The 15,368-nt window shown below is 37.7% G+C and overlaps 1 protein-coding gene across 4 annotated transcripts in view; it reads right to left on the reverse strand.

Moving 5' to 3' along the window:
* Nucleotides 1-15,159, reverse strand: part of ATE1 (arginyltransferase 1) — a 78,991-nt gene extending 63,832 nt beyond the window's left edge. For 3 of the 4 annotated variants that reach the window (XM_087725914.1, XM_087725913.1, XM_087725916.1), the window contains exons 1-6: nucleotides 14,963-15,159; nucleotides 12,200-12,263; nucleotides 10,699-10,761; nucleotides 9,064-9,167; nucleotides 5,516-5,755; nucleotides 3,879-4,102 (exon numbers count right to left, since the gene is read on the reverse strand). In XM_087725914.1, coding sequence (XP_087582040.1) covers nucleotides 3,879-4,102; nucleotides 5,516-5,755; nucleotides 9,064-9,167; nucleotides 10,699-10,761; nucleotides 12,200-12,263; nucleotides 14,963-15,068 — 801 coding nt within the window. In that variant the 5' untranslated portion in view covers nucleotides 15,069-15,159. The remainder of the gene's footprint in view (nucleotides 1-3,878; nucleotides 4,103-5,515; nucleotides 5,756-9,063; nucleotides 9,168-10,698; nucleotides 10,762-12,199; nucleotides 12,264-14,962) is intronic. The other variant, XM_087725915.1, reaches the window with a different exon arrangement.
* Nucleotides 15,160-15,368: the final 209 nt, after the last annotated feature.

A 15,368-nucleotide genomic window follows, 5' to 3' on the forward strand; every position in this document is an offset into this window, starting at 1 on the left:
TATGCTGATAAATAAATAAAGGGAGACTAGTATAGATCTATTTCAAGCTATTTAGCTCTCATCAGCTAGCCATACCCTATGTTGGGAATCGAACCTGTGCTCTATTGCCTCTCAGGCAGATGTGTTAACCATTGAGCTACAGAGCTCGATTCCTTATCAGCCAGCCAGGGTGAGAGGTATATATTTAAAGTCACAACCCCTGGTATGCCCAAATATGGGAGGAAGGTCACACTTCCACTCTCTGTCTTCGGCTCGTCACAAGAGACCATCCAGACAGAAACCCAATATTTTTTACTGTTGCCTTGGCTAGCTGATGAGAGCTAAATAGCTTGAAATAGATCTATACTAGTCTCCCTTTATTTATTTATCAGCATAAATATAACAAATGTAACAAAAAGGCAACAGTAAAAAATATTGGGTTTCTGTCTGGATGGTCTCTTGTGACGAGCCGAAGACAGAGAGTGGAAGTGTGACCTTCCTCCCATATTTGGGCATACCAGGGGTTGTGACTTTATTTTATATATATATATATGCCTTTGTTATATTTGTGTTTTTTTATTTGTGCTGATAAATAAATAAAGGGAGACTAGTATAGATCTATTTCAAATCTAGTTCAAATCCCAGTAAGGGTATGGCTAGCTGATGAGAGCTAAATAGCTTGAAATAGATCTATACTAGTCTCCCTTTATTTATTTATCAGCACAAATAAAAAAACATATATATATATATATATATATATATATATATATATGTATGTATGTATGTATGTATGTATGTATGTATGTATGTATGTATGTATGTATGTGTATATATATGTGTATGTATGTATGTATGTATGTATGTATGTATGTATGTGTATATATATATATATATATATATATATATATATATATATATATATATATATATATATATATATATATATATATATATATATATATATATATATATATATATATATATATATATGATTTTTACAGCCCCTGGTAAGCCCCAATTATGGGAGGAAGCTAATTGCTTCCATCATCTGTCAATCGGCTCGTCACAAGAGTCCATCACGACAGAAACCCAATGTTTTTTACTGTTGCCTTTGTTATATTTGTGGTTTTTTTTATTTGTGTTGATAAATAAATAAAGGGAGACTAGTATAGATCTATTTCAAGCTATTTAGCTCTCATCAGCTAGCCATACCCTAAATCTAATAGATACCTTTCACCCTGGCTTCGCTGATAATGGATAAGAACCTGTGGCCTAATGGCTAAGAAGTCTGCCTAGTATGTAATATAGCCCAGGTTCAAATCCCAGTAAGGGTATGGCTAGCTGATGAGAGCTAAATAGCTTGAAATAGATCTATACTAGTCTCCCTTTATTTATTTATCAGCCCAAATTAAAACACACACACACACACACATATATAAATAAATAAATAAAAATAAAACACACACACACATATATATATACATACATATACACACACACACACACACACACACACACACACACACACACACACACACACACACACACACATATATATATATATATATATAAAATTTAACCAATGTGCCCTTTGGATTATCTTCACTCTATCAAAAGCATTATTTTGATACTGGAAAACATGCCACTGGCTATGGATGACGAAGGTTCAAAAGATCAAACAAACATGTTGTTGCCATGTACTACACTGAACAGTGAGTCCCAATGCCCTGGCAGATAGAAATCATCACAGCAAGTGACACGGAGGTCATGTTAATGCTTGGCAGCAATCAAGAAGCTCAGGTTAAGCATCCTTTTGGTTCAGAGACAGCATAAACAACAAGAATAGGTTAAATCCAGGAAGCAGCCCGTGGTAATGGAATTGCGTCAGAAAATAATGTGGCAAGAAAGAAGTTCCTGGAAGGAACAGAAGACTAGAAATGGAAGAAATGACACTCGACATGTTAAAAGGTGCCATGAGTTTTTAAGAGTTTTATGCCAGTTTATTTTTGATTTGAGGCAGTTACTTGGTTTTAATGTTTTCTATGCCACCCATGGTTGTTGTTACAATATGGGTGGCTATATAAATCTTTTAAAAGAAAATAAGAATTAAATTGAGACTGAAAGTTAACAAGACACTCTTTTTAAGCCAGAGTCTTAAAAGCTACGTTCTTTGAACATTTACTACTTTGGCATAACTGCTAAGAAAGCTTCACTTTAAAAAGTTATTTAAATAAAGCACACTTAACATTAATGAATGCCTGCCATGTTAATAAAAAAATGGATAATTTCCATTACCTACTAGTCACGTCTCTTTCTTTACAATTAGATTTCCTCTTTTTACCAGTATTATATTTATGTTTGGGTATAATCACTAATTTTGAGTAGAAAGTCCTTCTCCCAAAATCATTGTTTTTTTTGACATTCAAAGAAATAACAAAACCGCTGCCATCAAAACAACTTCCTCTTAGCTGTAACTTGGAATCCGATCAAAAATTAATTAAACAGGATGATTAACAATTGCTCCAAAGTTAATGGATATACAGTATAATACACACACAGATTTTTATACATCTAGTTGAGCTAGGACATTATCGCCTAAAAAACGCCTACATTCATAAACAAATGTTTCATTCCGGGCTTTATGAAATAGTTGAAAATATACTGGTATTCCTATCTTCGGCTCTCTAAAAATCTAAACCTCTATAGTCATTTTTATAATTATGTTCCAAGGATGTTACATTTTAGGTTCTCATTGAAGTTATACACCCCAATCTCTTTGTCTCATTCATTTAGATGGAACCATAGCACCCCCTTGTGTTTCTGCAAAGAACACGAAACTTTTCAAGCGCAGGTAAGTCCTTGATTCACAACAGTTTATTTAGTGACTTTTGAAGTCACAAAGTGACATTACAGTTTTTCACACTTACAACCATTCAGCATGTGATCAAAATTCAGATGCTTGGCAACTGACTCATATTTATGACGGTTGCAGTGTCCTGGGGACAAGTGGTCATCTTTACGACTTTCTGACAAGCAAAGTCAACGGGGAAGCCAGATTCATTTAACAACCGTGTTACTAACTTAACAGCCTGCAGTGATTCACTTAACAACTGCGGCAAGAAAGGTCGTAAAGTACGGGGAAAAGTCACTTAACAATTGTCTTCCTTAGCAAAGAAATTTTGGGCTCTGTTGTGGTTGTAAACTGAGGACTACCTGTACAAGTAACACACTATGTTTTCCCAATTCAAGAAAGGTTTGCCGTGTTCCCTGCTTTTGCATTTAAAACAGATCTCATATTTTGCTTACTGTATTGCTTAACATTAGTAAATATCACCTCCCAAAGACCTATTAGATCCCACAGACTAGGCATCCTCCAGGTTCCATCTGCCGGCCAATGTCGGCTGGCAACTCCCCGGGGGAGGGCCTTCTCTGTGGCTGCTCCGGCCCTCTGGAACGATCTCCCCGTTGAGATCTGGACCCTTACCACCCTTCCGGCCTTCCGCAAAGCCACTAAGACCTGGCTGTTCCGGCAGGCCTGGGGCTGTTGAATTTTCCAGCCCGATCCGAGGTTACGACTGTTGTCGTATTTTAAATTGTTGTCTTTTATTTTTATTTTTGTACCCCCTCCCCTTCTGATTGTTAGCCCAGTGTTTCTCAACCTTGGCAACTTGAAGATGTCTGGACTTCAACTCCCAGAATTCCCCAGCCAGCGAATGCTGGCTGGGGAATTCTGGGAGTTGAAGTCCAGACATCTTCAAGTTGCCAAGGTTGAGAAACACTGTGTTAGCCGACCTGAGTCTCCCGGGAATAGGGCGGCATACAAACCAAATACAACTTAAACTTAAACTTAAACAAGGCAAAAGTACCTTGCCATAAGCAATAGGGATATATATTCATACCTCTATCTGATGCAGAGCTTCAGGAGGTAAGGTGGCAAAAATGAAGTCTTCAATTGATTTTGGTTGATTTGTTTTAGGACAACAGTTCTGACTGGTCAAACTGCGAGACTCTGATTCAAGTGAAATTGGCTTTGTCTGGCCCTGAAGTTTTTTCTGCAACTTTTGTTCCTTCCGGATGACCTTTGCTTTACGACAGGGTGGTTTATTCAAGTCAGGTCCTCTGCCTAGAATGCCAATACATTACCCAGTGGGAAAAGCATATATTGAAGGAAATCAAATTAATTTACTTTTGTACTTTTAATATGACTGTCTATAAAGAAAGTATTATTTTTAAAGAGTTACGCTTTATGTAACATTTCGATTGTTGCTACTCCACCTATCCATTAAAATGTTAAGGTTCTAGTGTCCTCTTATCTATTATTATATTTGCAGGTTACTGCAAGTGATGTAACTATACAGAAAAACGCACTATATAGTGATTATGACTTAGATGCAACAGAAAGTTTGCCTTCCATCATTCAGAAAAAAGGACCTTGCGAACAAGATTATATTGAAACTTTGATAAAGGATGAGGATTTTTTTCTTCTCTTAAGTTATTCCATTAAATAGCCAGGTTTATGTTCAAAAACACATACACAAGATTAAATTAACTACATATCTGTTAGATAACAAAATCCCTAGTCCTAAAAAAAGGGGGAATTTAAAGATGCAACACCACAGAAGAACTAAAAAAAAATATAACATCAGTGTTTTCTACACCAGCTTGAGGGGGGAGGAATAAGCACCCCTGGAGCATATTTTAGCAGGCTCAAAAATTATTTTGCAAATGAAAACTTTCCTCCTTTCTCTAGTAAAGCAATTCTCAATTTTGGCCTTGAAAGATGTGTAGTTCTCAACTCTCAGAATTCCCCACTAGCATTGCAATCGAAGTCTACACATCTTTAAGCGCTGAAATTGAGAAACACTGCTTTAGCAGAATTCCTGCTGAACACAAGAAACACAAAGTGCACTTGTTGAACCAAGACAAAGATGCTAATTTATGTATCCAATATAGTAAAATAAATCTGAGGATTGTGAACTAACAAGCTTACAAGTACCATTACCATGAAGGAGTTAATGAAATGGAGAAGATAGCCAGCTATGCTGTGGCTTTTTTTTAACCTTTATCTTTAGCAAGTTTCTTGATAAATAAAAGTGTCATAATACATTTAATGTTGGAACTTAGTTAAGAAGCTCTACAATTAATTCTAGTGTCTTTTTTCTCTGGCAAAAAGAAAAACCTTCAGAAAAAGGAGAAAAGAATGAATTAAAAAATGAAATATGTTTTCTTACGTTTGGCTGAGAGAGAGAGCTACCATAAATTCTGTTCTAACAAAGTTAGTTAATACTGGGTAAAGACTCATGCAAAATAACAATGCCAATACATCCATTTGGAAAAGAGGATTTTCTAAGTGCGTTCTTTTAGACAACTTTGGCAAAAAAAATCATTGGAATGAAAGGGTTCAGCGTGCAATTATTTGATTCTGTTTTTCCCAGGTGGGTCTCACCACCATAAGAGAGATACAATGCAGCATAAAATAGGCAGATGTAAATCTAGTTTGCTGCGGTAAAGCAAAAGAAAAAGAAAAAAACACTACCTGGCTTAGGAGTAACATGTCCTATCTGTAATGGTTTGCTGGAACCAATATTCAATTTTTCATTACACAATTCAGAATTTTTGGAATCTACTTCCTTTACATTCATTTCTTCTGTCATTTCTTCCTCTTCTGTGGGATCAGTACCGAGGGGCAGCAATTCAGATTGGCTTCTGATAGGTAGATTTTTAAAGAAAAAACTACAGCCATCAGCCTCTTTGGTGTGCGACTCCACGGGATCTACTACAAATAATAATACAGAAAAGAGACATACAAAATGGGAAAATGCAAACTTCATGTCAATAAAAGGTTAATATTTGAATTGAATTGAATTGAATTTATTGCATTTATATGCTGCCCTTTTCCCCGAAGGGGACTCAGGGCGGCTCACAATCCAAGTCAGGGAAGGGGGTACAGATAAGGGATAAAAAAGGCGAACAAAACAATACACAATTTAAAAGCACACAACAACCATACCATTCGAGGGGGGGGGGGCAAAAGCTCTTTAGCCCCAGGCCTGTCGGAACAGCCAGGTTTTAAGGGCTTTGCAGAAGGCCTGGAGGGTGGTGAGGGTTCGAATCTCCACGGGGAGCTCGTTCCAGAGGGTCGGAGCAGCCACAGAGAAGGCCCTCCTCCGGGTAGTCACCTGCCGGCATTGGCCGGCGGATGGAATTCGGAGGAGGCCTAATCTGTGGGATCTAATCGGTCTATTCTACTTTAACATGAACAAATTACATTTTAACCTCAATTATAACATACATACATGATCCCACAATACTTATGTAATTGACCTTTCAAAACAAATTAATTAAATTTATGTACCCAATGACTCCCAAGACTCTAAATAGAATATACTGTTGTCAAGAGAAATTGTACAATCATTTTCACCCATGCTATATACACACAGAATGGATTTAGGTGACGCCTCATATATTTCATTAGTAGACTGAACTATATAACCTGATGTAACAAACAAAGGAGTCACCTTTAAAGTGGAATTCCACAAACATATTAACATATATGCCTTCGCATCATGGCAATATTTTGAATACAGCAACTGAGATAGCAAAGTGGGCTGTAATTTTCTTTTTAAAAAACAGGAAGGGGCAAAAGTTCTTTGAAAGTCCCAACTGGAAAAATAAGGAGCCATCTTAATTTCTACATTATGAAATATTTTTGTTATAAAGATTAAAAAAAATAGTTGCCAAGAAGTGTATCAGTGGGTAGGTGAGCAGAGGAATTTCTGAGATGGTATGACTTGTATTCAATGTATTAATGATAAGAAATTAATCATAAAAACAAATTAAATTAAATTATTTTAACAAGGGGAAAAAAGATCTGAATCACTGCATTGTTATTTAAGAATAAATATTTCCAGTGTTTGTTATTAAATAATAAAAACTAAAATCTATTAAATTAATAGAGAAAAATACCGGTTTCTAACACATAACTCTAACCTCAACTAATCAATAATTTATAAATACATTTCTAATTTCAGTTCTTTAGTATGTTATTCTTGCTCTTTAAAAACTATACTTTCAAATACTTCATATATTACACTTTGCTGGGTACTATACAAATGTGTGTAAGCCATTTTTGCTTAACCTTTAAGCTTCTGTTGCTAATATACACTATTAATATTAACATTGCAACATATTCTCCAAGTTTAAATTCCCAATACTGATAACATCTCTTTGTAAATCATGTGCTACATTTATCTTTGCAGCACTGAACATGTATTTTAATTCATCGTTATTTTTTTAAATTAACATGCTTTTGGAATTATGACTAGTAAAAGCAATTGCAATTTGATTTCTAAAATGTTCTGAATAGTGCTGCTTATTTTGTTCAAGGGCTTCTAAGGGTTTGGTTTTTTTTACATATCTACCACAAATGGTTGGAAGAATAAAAACTGACCTCAAAAAGGAGAAGTCTTCTAAGAAATATGACAGAATTTGAAAAGCTCATACAAAATCAATTTCACTTATTAGGGTGGATCTATTCGTGGCACGACAAAACCGCGGTCCACTAAAGCGCGCCCGATTAAAGCGCGTCGCTGACGTCATCAGCAGCGCGACAACAACGACCGCGGAGAAAAAAGGGCGCTTTAAAAAGCGCTTTTAAAGCAAGCCGATTCACGTAAAGGTAAGGGTTAGGTTTAGGGTTAGGGTTAGGGTTAGGGTTAGGGTTAGGTTAAGGGTTAGGGTTAGGGTTAGGTTTAGGGTTAGGTTTGGGGGGGTTAGGTTTAGGTTTACGCGTTAATTTTAGCTTTACCGTTCACAGCGTGCTTTTTTTGTCGCGCTGTGATGACGTCAGGTACGCGGTTTCGTCGAGCGCGCTTTAGTCGACCGCGGTTTTGTGGTGGAACCGATCTATTTAGAATTCACACTGCAGATATCAAAGTAGTGGGTAGCTTCTGCCTTAGGATCAACCATCAACAGTAAAGGAACAAGCAGTCAAGAAATGTGCCAGAGATTAATACTTGGTAGAAAGCCACAAAGGCCTTAGAAAAGGCTACCTAGAATAACTCCATGGCGAGATAAGCAGCAAATGAATTTAATAAAGTAATAAAAGATACTCAACAAATTAGAGATAGGTCATCATAGAAAAGAATTATATGGTCACTAAGAGTTGAAAACAATTTAATGGCGGACTTGTAAAAAGGTTAAAGCATTTTGGATAAAAATATGGTGGATTATGCAAAATGTTCTTTAAAAAAAAGGATAAAGTTTACCCCGCAGTTATTTTTGTTAGGTATAATTACTGATTGTACAGTTATAGAGACTAACCTGATTTTGCATTTAACAACCGCAGCAAGACTGCTGGTAGCGCAATACTGGAAGAAGGAAGATTTGCTTACTATTCAAGAATGGACATTAAAAGTAACAAACCTAGCAGAGATGGCTAAAATATCAGCATATCTCAAGGACCATTCAAATGAGAGATATAAACTGGAGTGGATAAGATGGATTGACTATACTCAAAATAAATATGGGACTAAGAAATTCCAGATAGTTTATGACTGAAGAAACAAGGAATGATATAATCTGTTTAGAGCTAGCCTAGCAAAGAGGAGTTAAAGCTCAAATGAAAGATGATACTAACTTCTTATTAAGTTTATCTTAGAATATCTTTGTTAAAGATTTATACCCTGTATTGGTTCTGGGAAGCTGGGGGTGGGGGGGTTGGGGGGTTTGGGGGGAGGGTAGTGGGAGGAATGGAAACATTTGTAAAAGTTTTTTTTTTAATTTTCAATTAAAAAAATAATTTAATGGCACATAATAAATCAGGGCTTGTGTGTATAAACTATTACTCAGATATGACACAGAGGCAGAACACATAAAAACTGGAAATGGATAGAAATTTTAAAGAAACAGTCACAACAACGAGAAAAATTATGGAATAAATCTATAAAATTTTCCCCAAAGTCTAACTTGAAACGGATACAAAAATTTATATTATTGAATCAATTAGAACTATCTATTTTGTTTTCAAAAAAAATATGCAGAATACACCAACAAATAATTCTTAAAGAACTCTTAAACAATTACCTTCAATATCTGCTTTTGAATGTTCTCCTTTTATTAAAAATTTTAACATCTTCTTCAAAACTTTTTTATGTGATTTGGAAGGTTGGAAATGCAATGCTTGGCACCTCAAAAGAGAAAAAGAATAACTGCAGTTAAGGTATGTCCTAACTAATATAGAAATTAAGCATGCTTCATTTTGTATTAATTAATAATTTAGTTCTAGAATGTCAAAAGCTATATGGATATAGTTTATTAGTAACATATGTCACATGATTTAGTAATTTCCTGTGCATAATTTGGAATTATGAATCCTGTTTAAACAACTGCACTTTTTATGGAATTAAAATCCAGTGAAATATGCAGAATCTTTCATGTTTTTTATTCCATCTCCCCAAAACAAAATGCAATATGTAACTGAAGACTCAATCATCCAGGCCAAAACAATCTAAAAATCTAGAAATCATGTACATTTCAAGATGATAGATACTCTTCATCTGCTCTCAGCATCAAAATGCAATGAACTGTTGAAGAGAGGCAGAGTACAGCATCTTCAACAAAGATCAGTAAATATAAGAAAAGTTATTAGTATGAAAAAATAAGGCTGGAAAAAAAGTTACACCCAAGGCGTTAAAAATACTATATTTCTGATATATCTTCCTATATCTAGGGTTACGGATCCAGTTGCAACCGATATGGTGCAACGGGGCCGGCTGTCCACCACGTGCACAGCACACGCGCACATGTGTACTTACCACCCGCGAAGCTTTGCGACACTTTAGCTGCTCGGCAGAGCATCACACAGGCGTCGTATGCTCCGTGCGCGGAAGCCCTGATCGGCTCAAATACAGGTAAGGGCGGCGGGCGGACAGGTGGGCCCTCCAGAGCACTGTACCGGAACAGTACCTGGTGCTCCCAGCAGGCACTGATACACCCATACCGGGGCGTACCGGTTGTATCCCACCACTGCTAGATAAGCTCTCTCAATATGGATGCTATGGAAAGTAGTAAAGATTATGCTGTTCCAGAGAGCCTTGGGGATTGATTGAGCACCATCTGAAACCAGTTTTTATTTCTAACTTTTTAAATTAGCTATTTAATTTGGTAGTTGATTTACTGTAGTTTATTTTGTATTAGTTTTATTCAATGTTCTGTAACTCTTACAATTCAAAGGCATGTAGGTTTGATAATTAAATATTTTTTCTTGACTAGCTAGGTCAACAATAAATATGTCTTTATAAAGATTTTAATGAAAACTTTCATTCTACAGCAAGTCTTTGATAACCATCTATAGATGGTTATACAGCCACTTGTCCTAACATGAAATCTGATGAACCCCAGTTTTAAATAAAATTTATTATCTTAATTGAAAGTGTTTTAATCTCGCAACATTACCAAATTTAACAATATTCAAATTAGTCCTCCTTGCAATCTTGCAAGGTTTTAATCAAAAAGGTAGGTATTTCCTATAATGATTACTTACATCATTCTATGTGAATTGTTAATTAGAAACCACTCTGCTATATAATTGCTGACTCTCATTTACAAGGCAAATTAGGCTGGGACATGCTAAACACTTAAACAGACATTTGGATATGGCAATTACATAACACAGGAACTAAATTAGAAAAAAATGTTTAAGTACTGCATAAGACTTACCTTACTGTATACTGAGGACAGCATGTCTGATTCATAGTAGGCTTATAAACATATTTTCCACTTCTGTGAATTAAAAAGATGAACATATTTTGATGAATTCTTACAATTCTCTTAAGCTAAAATATATAATAAATATCACACCTTAGAGGCAAAAAAGCTTTATGTAAAAATCAAATTATATAATCCACTATATAATCTATAAATGTGTTACTATACCGTACGTAACATAAATCTTCTGAGCTTTCTAATGTTAAACAAGCTCATCATCCCTTTGATGGAAACACTTTTTTCATCTTCATTTTCCTGATAACTTTACAATTAGTAAAGAGCCGAGGTGGTGCAGTGGTTAAATGCAGCACTGCAGGCTACTTCAGCTGACTGCAGTTCTGCAGTTCGGCTGTTCAAATCTCACCAGCTCAGGGTTGACTCAGCCTTCCATCCTTCCGAGGTGGGTAAAATGAGGACCCGGATTGTTGTTGGGGGCAACATGCTGACTCTGTAAAACGCTTAGAGAGGGCTGAAAGCCCTATGAAACGGTATACAAGTCTAACTGCTATTGCTATAGTATTATAATATTTTGGATGGCTATACAAATTTTAGGTAGTTATCCTAAACCCTATCAATTTAGCCCCTCTAACTTTAATGGATATTTTCCACAATATATAGAAAAAGATATGGATGACAAGTTCAGCATATTCAAATTCTGACTCCTTTAAATTCCGTGGAATTAAAGATGAATGAAGCAATAAATATATGATACAGAGTGGTAGGATTTCATTCCAAACTTTCATTCCCTGATAATCAAAGATACGGGGTACCAGTGTACCATATCTTAAAAAGCCGCCAAATTTTATTTGTTGGTAGATTTATATCACAACATTCTTGCAGGAGCTAAAGGCAGCTATAAGTATGCTCTCCTCTAATTTTAAGACAATCACAACCTTGTGAGTTTTTTTGCTCAGAGAGAATGTCCATTTTCCATGATGGAATGTCCATTTTCCATTTTCCTGAGGTAGACCTGAACCAGGGTTTCCAGTTGTGGTTAAATGTTTTAATCAGCAATTAAGAAGATCCTGTATTTGCAATAGTCACACTTATGGAGGTGGGACAGCACTCCCTCCCTCCATAATATTCATTATGTTAGAACACAGTATAAATAAGAAGCAATAGATTACATGTGGATCTATCCAGAGTGATAATTGTTTATATTACTGTGAATACTTAAAATACTGGTATAATTTCTTAAGTCTCATTTTATACTGCATTTTATACTAAAAGTTATACTAAAAGTATTGAAATTTTCAGATAATATTTGGAGAGTTATTTTATGTAGTAAGATGACCATTGGTGTCATCACCTCAAGTAATGTCTAACACTCTAAATACATGGAGGTACTTAATGATTTTATGTATTTTATAGGACATCAATAGTATTTTACTGGTTATGATCCCATGTTTTTTTATACTGGAGTTTAATCTGGAATATTCAATTAATCGCTTACCTTCGCCACCCTCGATCTATAAGATCCTGGTAGTCTTGAACAGTCAGTGAGTGAGCCCACATGCCTGGCGCAAATATTCATACAAAAAAATATTTATATAAATATTGGGAGAACTTTGCTTCAAACAACGGAAAAATGGAACTCTCTACATGGGTCTTAATAACACAAATTATTTTTAAAAATACTATTGAAACTTTTCAAAATCATAGTTAAACACATAATTAACATTAAATCAATGCTTCGGTACATTCTGCTACAAGCACATATGGCTTCCTCAACATCTTGTACTTATTTTCATTCATTAGATTACTTTTCATTATGTCTGGCTTCATATAATACGTTAGATCAAGGTTCGAGGTTCATTTTATTTATATGCCGCCCTATTCCCGGCGGGACTCAGAGCGGCGCACAAACCCAAGGAGGGGAAGGGAAACACAAAAACTACAACAAAAAAGTACAGGGCATTTAAAACAACCAACAGCCACACGATTCGAGAGGGGAAGGGAACTCATCGACCCCAGGCCTGCCGACACAGCCAGGTTTTAACGGCTTTTCGGAAGGTCTGGAGAGAGGTGAGGCTCCGAATCTCTGCGGGGAGCTCGTTCCAAAGGGCCAGAGCCGCCACAGAGAAGGCCCTCCCCCGGGTAGTGGCCAGATGACATATGTTCTATGATTTCAGCCAGTGAATTTATAGTTCGGTATGTTAGACGATCCAGTAAATTGGGTCTATTAAATAAGCCATGGGTTAGTATGCTGCAAAAATACAGTCCTCAGTCAGTCTTCCTGAAGCAGCGCACTTTCCAGATGTGATAGTTAAAATTCCCAGAATTTGCCAACCAGCATGAACAAAATCTGGGTTAACGCTCTTATATCTGAAGGAGGGTGGATTTAAATCAAGTCGATTTAAATCACTAGTAAAAAGGTTTGATTTAAAACTCGATTTAAATCATAATTTTTAAAGAGCAATTGTCATCTCTGTCCTGCAGCAGCTACTCCTCTGACCTGTTGACTCACCATACAACAAATCTCTATTTCTTTTCTTTAAAATCTATTACTTTCTTTAATTGGGGATTGTACAAAACAATGAAGCATAAAGTACAATAAATGCAATCTGATTGAGTACATAGTGATTGACTAGTTTCTATGCATGGCTGGGAATGCTATATATTTCTATTAATTTGCACTTGATTTCTTGCCCATCTCTCTGTTGTGGGTGTATAATAACAAATGTTTAACACATATGCCCAGCCCATTCTATATGTGTTCCCATGCGCCTGAGAAAATATGCTGGGGCATATAAAGGCCTATGGATTATAATAAAATGTGCTTATAGACGTTTTCTGAGTACAGACAGTCCACTTACAACAATAGCAGTAGCAATAGCAGTTAGACTTACATACCGCTTCATAGGGCTTTCAGCCCTCTCTAAGCGATTTACAGAGTCAGCATATCGCCCCCAACAACAATCCGGGTGCTCATTTTACCCACCTCGGAAGGATGGAAGGCTGAGTCAACCCTGAGCCGGTGAGATTTGAACAGCCGAACTGCAGAACTGCAGTCAGCTGAAGTAACCGGCAGTGCTGCATTTAACCACTGCGCCACCTTGGCTCTGTCCATTTAGTGACCATTTAAAGTTACAACGGCAACTGGAAAAAAGTGACTTATGGCCGTTCTTCACACTTACGACCGTTGCACCATCTCCATGATCAAAATTCAGAATCTTGGCAACTGACTCATATTTATGACGATCAGAGTGCCCCCCGGGGGGGTCATGTGATCACCTTTTGTGACCTGACAAAAGCAAGTCAATGGGGAAGCCAAATTCAGTTAACAATCGCCGTACTAACTTAACAATTGCAACGACTCACTTAACGACGGTGTCAAAAAAGGTCGTAAAACAGGGCAAAACTCGCTTAAACGTCTCACTTAACAACATAAAATGTGGGCTCAATTGGGGTAGTAAGTCGAGGACTACAATCATAGGAGGACTGTCCTTTGGAAGCCAAGAAAGGGGCTAGAGGTGACGCAGTGGTTAGGGTGCAGTACTGCAAGCTATTTCAGCTGACTGTTATCTGCAGTTCAGCGGTTCAAATCTCACTGGCTCAAGGTTGACTCAGCCTTCCATCCTTCCGAGGTGGGTGAAATGTTGTTGTTGGGGGCAATATGCTGACTCTGTAAACCGCTTAGAGAGGGCTGAAACTGCTATTGCTATATTGGGAGGAAGAAGACAAAAAAAAATGAAGACCGAAAAGCACCAGATAACTTGTAAAGGATGCCCTGAAAACGGATCCCACCGGACTTATCGGAAGCGAACAGGTGTTTCCTTTCCCTCTTTCTATTTTTAATTCCAACTCTGGTCATTTAAAGGGCGGGGAAGGGCTCGAACTAGAGATGGGCTAGACGGGGCCGGGGGTCCTTTTGCGAGTGGTGACATTAAGTGTTTTTTAAAGCAGTGTTTCTCAACCTTGACAACTTGGAAGTCCTATGGACTTCAACTCCCAGAATCCCCCAGCCAGCATAGCTGGCTGGGGAATTCTGGGAGTTGAAGTCCACAGGACTTCAAGTTGCCAAGGTAGAGAAACACTGTTTTAAAGGATAACCCAGAGAGGCGCTTGGAAACTGTCCGGCTTCCACTCCTCGCCTTCAGCCTAAGCGCGGCCTATTATCCCTGCCTCACACGGCAACCGAAAGACTCGCCCTTGAGGCAAATGAAGGGGGAAAAGGCTCGGCTTCTGCTCTCTCCCCCCCGCCTCCGACTCGTACCGTGGGAGAAGTTGCCGCTGTCGTTCTTGCAGTAACCGCAGCGGTAGCCGCCGTCTCCCCCCAGGTACTCCACGATGCTCAAGGAACCGCCTCCCATCATCGCCATCTCGGCCGCCCGGCCGCCTTTTCGATGACCTCCTGTCCGCCGCCCAGCCGAGGGAATCTCTCGGGCAGCCTAAGCAGCGGCGCCGGCGCCGGCGGCCGCCATTTTAACCGAGGGCAGAAGGCAGCTCGATTGAGCGACATCTTCCGGTTGCCAAAGGCCGAACGCGTGGCAGCTTCCATTTGCGGGGCCGAATAGGACTATTTGAAGCCGGGAAGGGGGTGTGGGGGAAACCTCATTAAAGGCTTGCTTTTATCCCTGTGCTTGGTGTGACGGCCTCCAGAAGCTTAACTGGATAACTAA

This window comes from Thamnophis sirtalis, unplaced genomic scaffold (assembly GCF_051295495.1).
Source record: "Thamnophis sirtalis isolate CommonGarterSnake01/CBP01778 unplaced genomic scaffold, rThaSir2_p1.2 scaffold_11, whole genome shotgun sequence".
Lineage (NCBI taxonomy): Eukaryota > Metazoa > Chordata > Lepidosauria > Squamata > Natricidae > Thamnophis > Thamnophis sirtalis.